The 6,769-nt window shown below is 31.7% G+C and overlaps 1 protein-coding gene across 1 annotated transcript in view; it reads right to left on the bottom strand.

Annotated features, from left to right (window-relative positions):
• Positions 1-6,769, bottom strand: part of LOC106461640 (isoleucine--tRNA ligase, mitochondrial-like) — a 54,999-nt gene that overhangs the window by 4,947 nt on the left and 43,283 nt on the right. Inside the window, exons 19-21 of the mRNA XM_013921477.2 lie at positions 3,990-4,096; positions 2,888-3,036; positions 490-677 (exon numbers count right to left, since the gene is read on the bottom strand). Of these exons, the coding sequence (XP_013776931.1) occupies positions 490-677; positions 2,888-3,036; positions 3,990-4,096 (444 nt within the window). The remainder of the gene's footprint in view (positions 1-489; positions 678-2,887; positions 3,037-3,989; positions 4,097-6,769) is intronic.

The raw sequence follows: 6,769 nt of genomic DNA, 5'->3' as shown, positions 1-6,769 counted from the left end.
TCCAGACACCACTTAACCACCAGGATCCTCCCCTTCACAGGTCACCACCACACATGGCAAACATGTGGGTGGATGTTCAGATCCCAGAGGAGGTAACCGAAAATACAGAACCTTCCCTGGGAGGTCCCCTCACCACATACAGGAATCCACCTTGAGGGGACCAATTTTGAATAAATTGGCAAATTCTATAAGAGAACTATAATTTTCTAAAATTTTAAAGCTAATGTAATTATGGTTTAGCTTTGTTATTGATATTTGATCATTCTTTAGTAAATAAGTCAGGAATTTTTCATAATACAGAAATGTAATTATATTTGATCAAATAGCTTGAGCCCTATTTTATTTTGTGTGAAAAATTTTAGTCCAAGCTCATGAATTACTGTTATTACTCTCTTTTTAAATATTATTAAGCAGTGTTTTCTACAAATTTCATTCAGCAAGGCTAAACATAACAGGCCTATTACTGGTTGGACTACAATTGTCTCTTACCTTAAGTTCTGTCAGCAAGGAGCCTGATGTGTGAATAAGAACATCTAACTCCCTTGGATTTAAGTTGACTGCAGCTTTGTTTACAACATTTCTAACAGATGTTGCAAGCTCCATGGTTTTATTCACTTCAGGATTATACCATTCTTCTGAACACTTCACCCAACCTGTCCTAAAAATTCCTTTTTGTGCTAAAAATAAAAGGGGTAAAAACTGCAATTCTGAAATACCTGATAAAAAATACCCATGTTCTAATAACAAATATAACTGAAACAGGTTCTCAAAATTCTAGAAAAACTGCTGGTTTTAAGTTTCAATACAAAAAATTCTCCATGAAATAATTGGATTAATTAAAAAATTAAAGAAATAAAACAGTTTGGTTACTGAGGTTGGGAATGTTTACAAGTGTTTTCACCCCTTATGAGACCTGATACTATTGCAATTTCTACATTTGATGAACAAAAATGGAAGTTTAATCTTGTGGGACGGGATTCAAGAATCCTGGAAAAGTCTTGGAATTTTCTTTTGTAAAGAGCATGTATCCTGTTGAAAGGAAATAAACTGATATTGGACATAACAGTTAATTTTATAATATACACTTTGGATTGCTTCTAATCAAAGCCCCTGGTGAATGGCTTTTAGCAAAATTGCTAACAAAACTGTTGTTTACAATTATAAAACAAAAAACAAATAGCTTTGTTAAAAAGTGTAGAAAACTTTTGCTATGATTGAGGAGATTGTAAATAGTAAATGAATGAGCATTTCTTAAACAACCCATAACAAGAGAGAAATTTATGTTTTAATGAGTTACTGTGCCAAAAACTGCCAACATGTTAAGTATGTAAAAAAATAAAATTAGTGTAATAATATGTTAGAATGATTTGGTAATTAAAAATAAAACAAATATATTTACACTATAACATTCAAGCAAGGAGCAAATATGAGATGTAAATGACAAAAATATTTAGAACAACCAACAGTTATATAGGTAGAAATTATATGAAAGTACCATAAAAATAACTGCTAAAATGCAACACTGACAGGATGTAAAACCAAATCATTAAGACAACAATAACATAAAAAAAAAAGTATAGCAAAACAAGTTAGTGTTTCAAAACAAGCACTTCAGTATATATCATGCTTAAAAACTGTCACAATGGTTCAAGTAAGATTCCAAATATCACCAACAACAAGCAAAATAAATCCTGCAACATTTACAATAAAAATACCCAATTCAAACTAGCATGAGTATTTTAAAATATTTAAGTCAAGGACTTGTTCACTGAAGAAGCTCAGATGTAAAGATTATATATTTCAATAGAAAAGAAAACAATGATAAAATGCTAATGACCTATTTACAAAGATGGCAACTCCTCACTTAGTTTAGTCTTCATTCATGACATTTTTTAAACTCAAACTATTTACCCAGTTTATTATCCATTTAAATTGATCATACAGGAGGGGGTCCAACTGAATTCTTCTACCAAACTTCATTGCAATTGGTTCAGCTAGTACCTCACAACAACACAGACAGAGAGATGGACAACTCTGTCTTATATGTATAGATGATTTAATTTTAATATTTCAAAGCAAAGACATTATTTCTATGATTTATGATTATTTTCATCTATACAGATTTATTCCTGCATGGGTATTTTCAACATGTACTAATATTAACAATAACAGTTGAACTCTTAGCATACAGAAATGTTACACTTGTTATATGCGAAACCTAAATAACTCTTTGACTATTTTATTCATCTTAGATAAAATGCCTATTTATTAACTTATTTTTTGCTATAAAACATATTCTATACACTTGCAACACAATTTTTCTTTGTTACTTAGTGATGGCATATGGCAAAGCCTGATATTTTATGATAAATGTCAAGTGTGACAACAAAAGAAAATACTATCATAATAAATCAAAAAACACACTTCTAAAATTTTTCTCTTTATTTCTCTGAATAACTAAAGATTAAGATTTTATAAAATATAAATCTGCTGATAAATAACTATAATATTTAATGATACATACACCTCACTTGCCTAATTTTAGATATCAGATGACCCTAGAAGCCAAGCATCTGAGTTTGTCACACACACACACACACACATATATATATATATATATATACATTTTTTTTTCAGTAGTTCTTATGAAATATTAAAATACCTGTAACAACTTAGAAGTGGAAACCAGATTTATAAGGTTACTTACACATACATTTTCTTGGGCTTTCCTCAAGCAATCTGCATATATACATATAGATGGTGGTCTTGTCTCAACAGACTTTCATGGCAGCATTTTTTTTGCCATAGGCTTATGTCCTAATTTCAAAAGCTGTGTCTTGTTCATCCTTTCCCTACCTAATATTAGATTATTATAAAGAAAACTTACCAAGCTCAGAATCAGGGTGATGGAGAAATACTTCTTCAACAAGATGAGGCAGCACTGGCGCAAACAGACGACAGACAGTATCCAGAAGGTGAAAGAGTGTTGTTTGACAGGCTCTTCTTGTCACAGAATTTTTTTCATGACAGTACAATCTGAAGTGGACACATATATTTACGTACACTTGGTTTTAAAATTTCTAACTCTGATATTGAAGCATTATGATTTTTTTCAAGAATTTTCCATGACTACAATGAAGTCATTTTGTAATTTAAAGTAGAATGTTTCATAGGTAGTTTAAAACATAAGCATCAACCCTTCAACATCCAGGGTGACTTTCCATACACAGAAACTTAGAAACCTTTAACATCCAAATGTTTGAAGTGTCCCATGATATAAAGTGTTTACCTCATTAAACTTGTACTGTTATTATGTTCTAATATCAAAATTTTATACATGTTATATCATGTTAGATTGTAATATAGTTCAACTGTATTAACATTTAACCTGTGTTACATAATTAAAATAAAACAAGGGTATGCTGGATAAGTAAATCCAAGATGATCATTTACATAATGAATAGTTGAAAACATCATGAACACTGAAGATATCCAACTCAACCAAATGATGATTCATTGCAATACTCATTGTAGGTTTCAGTTTTCATGAGTGTTGATTTATAACATTAAGTGTTTCTGACCAGTTTACAATACAGGATTAATGTACTTAATTTATAAGTTGCTTTTTAATTCTCATTGATATAGTTAGCTTTTTTTAAATCAGAAATTGTTAATAATACTATTTTGATCATCAAACAATGAACAAAAACATCAATAATTACAAGGAAATTCACAGCCATTACAACAATCCACTTTGTTTTCAACAATTTAAAAAAGAAAATGAAAGTGCTACTCATTAACTTATGTTCAGTATGAACAGATTAAATCACATATACACATGCATCTTAGCCAATCACTAAAAGGAAAATTCCAGTACTATAATAATCTGGAAGATACAAATAACACATAACAACCAGGCAGCTTTAGTATCAATGTTTTTGAAACATTAATATCAGAAATACATTTTCCCAGTGATGAGGTAACCTTACCTGTGCTTTATTAAATGACAATAATATGATGATACATCAGCAGTCACAAAGCGAATAAGTTGAAATATTACGTGGTTATACTGTATCTGATCATAGCTCTCTGTAACCTGATGGAGTAGTTAGAAAGTAACTTAATAATAATGAAGCAATGTCAGGATTTCAAGTAATTTGAAAAAATCACAGACCAATCAAATCTCTTTCAACATTGTTGGGAAATTAGTTATGATATACAAGAAACAGTGATGATAATAATATAAAAAATCACAAATAAATTAATTTAGCATATATTTCTACAAAAGCATCTAATAAAAAGCTATTAAAGAAGTAACAAAACCTATAGATCATGTTTCTTGGCTTCTGCAGATGGGAAAGTATTGTAGGGAAGAAAAACCAAAGGATCAGAGAAGGATGTGGATGATAAGGAAGTTATAGTTATAGATGATTCCTTGATAAGGCATGTGGAAAGAATAGTCTGTGGGGAAAATAGGGAGAAAAGAATCAGATTATGCTACCCAGGGGCACAGGTGGAGGATGTAACTGACAGAGCAAGAGATGCAGTTTTTGTAGTGCATGTAAGGGATAATGATGTAGGGAAAGGTCGGTCAGAAGAGTTAATTATTAAGGATAAGGGGTTGATAAAGACATTTCGAGAAAATGGCCATAACTTAATTTTATCAGAGATACTGCCCAGAATTAACTGTGGGGATGAAGTTATAAGTAGGTTATTAGGGTTAAATGCTAGGCTTAGGTTAGTATGCAAGGATGAGCAGATTGGCTTGTTAGACTTGTTCAATGGAAGAAGGAGATTTTTCAATCGATGGTTTACATTTAAATAGGATAAGGCTGGCTTGTTTGAAAGGGCTATTAACTCAGCTGTAAGGGATGTTTTACACTTGGAGTAGACAGTGGTGAGGGCCAGGATAAACTAAATGCAAAAAGGATAAGAGGCAGAGAAAAGTTTAGCATAGGAAATTAGTATAGAAGAAGTTATAAGGATAGGCTTAATTGTTAATATTGTAATGCTAGAAGTATAAGAAATAAAATAGATGACTTTAGAGCACTGGTAGGAATGGAAGATTTTGATATAATGGGAATAACTGAAACATGGTTAAATATAGATTATTTTGATAACAGAATTTTTTTTAAAATACAGGGTTACAGGCTATTTAATAGGGATAGAGTATTAAAGAGGGGAGGAGGAGTGGCTTTATATGTAAAATGTGAGTTACATCCTGTTGAAGTTGAGGATATCAAAGATATTAGTGGATATAAAGGGACAAAGCTTTTAGTGGGGATTTGTTACAGACCACCAGATGATACTGATAAAATTAGTGAGAAACTTTACAATGAGATTAAGATTTCAGCTGTTAATGAAGTCATAATTATGGGTGATTTTTAATTTCAGGGATATAGATTGGAAAATTCTAGAATCAAACCATGAGGGAGAAAGGTTTTGGAAACTGTTCAGGATGGCTTTCTCTACCAGTTAGTCAAGGAACCAACTAGAAACAATGCTATTTTAGACTTATTGTTAACTTAAAATACAGAAATGATTGAGAGGGAGGAAATTGGGGAACATCTGGGTGCAAGTGATCATTGCTCTATTAGGTTCAGTGTTTTGCTGCATATGGAGATAAGGAATAATGATATTTTGGTTACAAATTTTGAAGGGATGTGACAAGAGCTGCCTGTTGTGAATTAGGCAACTGAGTTATTTGGAGGCACTGATCAGATGTGTAAAATTTTTAAAGATAAATTTTAAATATTCAATGTAAACATATTCCTAATAAAAAGAAAAGGGTAGTTACAAGTAAAAAACCAGGTTGACTCACAAAGAGTTTAAGAAATAAAATGACTGGTATGACAGGAAACTTAGATCAAGAAAGTTGGTGAAACAGGAAATTAGGACATCAAGTAGGATGTATGAGAAAAAGTTGGCTGAAAATGTAAAAACAACAGTAAGGATTTCTTTAAATACATTAAGGGTAAACAAAATGTTAGGATAGGGATAGGACCCTTGAGGGATGATAAAGGAAGGCTAGTATCTGATGATTACGAGATGGCTGGGTTATTAAATTTTACTTTTTCTTCAATTTTTACTAATGAAGATTTAAACAGTATTGGTATTCCACATCTTGATTAGTTAATAAATGGAAACGAAATCAAACAAGATGACTGGATTAATTCTGAGCTGGTCAAGAGAAAATAGGGAAGTTTAAAGAATGATAAGGCTCCTGGGCCAGATAATATTTCCCCAAGAGTTTTGAAGGAGTTTAAAGATTGGATATGTGAGCCACTTGCTACTATTTTTTGTCAGTCCTTGAATAGTGGGCAGGTACCAGAGTATTGGAAGTTAGCTAATGTAACTCCTCTTTTCGAGGGAGGTGATAAAAATTATCCCAGTAATTATAGACCCATTAGTCTTACATCAGTTGTGGGAAACATTTTGGAAAGTCTGTTAAAAGATGCTTTACAAAGTCATTTAACAAATTTTAGAATTTTATTGGATAGTCAACATGGTTTCACTAAGGGAAAATCTTGCCTTACAAATCTTTTAATGTTCTTTCAAAAGGTTACTGCTTATGTAGATGAGGGTAAGGGGACAGATTTGGTGTATCTGGATTTTCAGAAACATTTGACAAGGTGCCACATAAGAGGCTTGTAAAACAAATTAGCTCTATAGGTGTGGGGGATTGGTTAGCAAATTGGATAGAAGAGTGGCTAGATGGAAGAAAGAAGAGGGTTGTTACAAATGGAATTCAGTCAAACTGGATTAATGT

Source organism: Limulus polyphemus, unplaced genomic scaffold (genome assembly GCF_000517525.1).
Source record: "Limulus polyphemus unplaced genomic scaffold, Limulus_polyphemus-2.1.2 Scaffold1003, whole genome shotgun sequence".
NCBI classification, from domain to species: Eukaryota; Metazoa; Arthropoda; class Merostomata; order Xiphosura; family Limulidae; genus Limulus; species Limulus polyphemus.
Note: the sequence above shows the minus strand (reverse complement) of the source record. Positions and strands in the feature narration are given on the sequence as shown.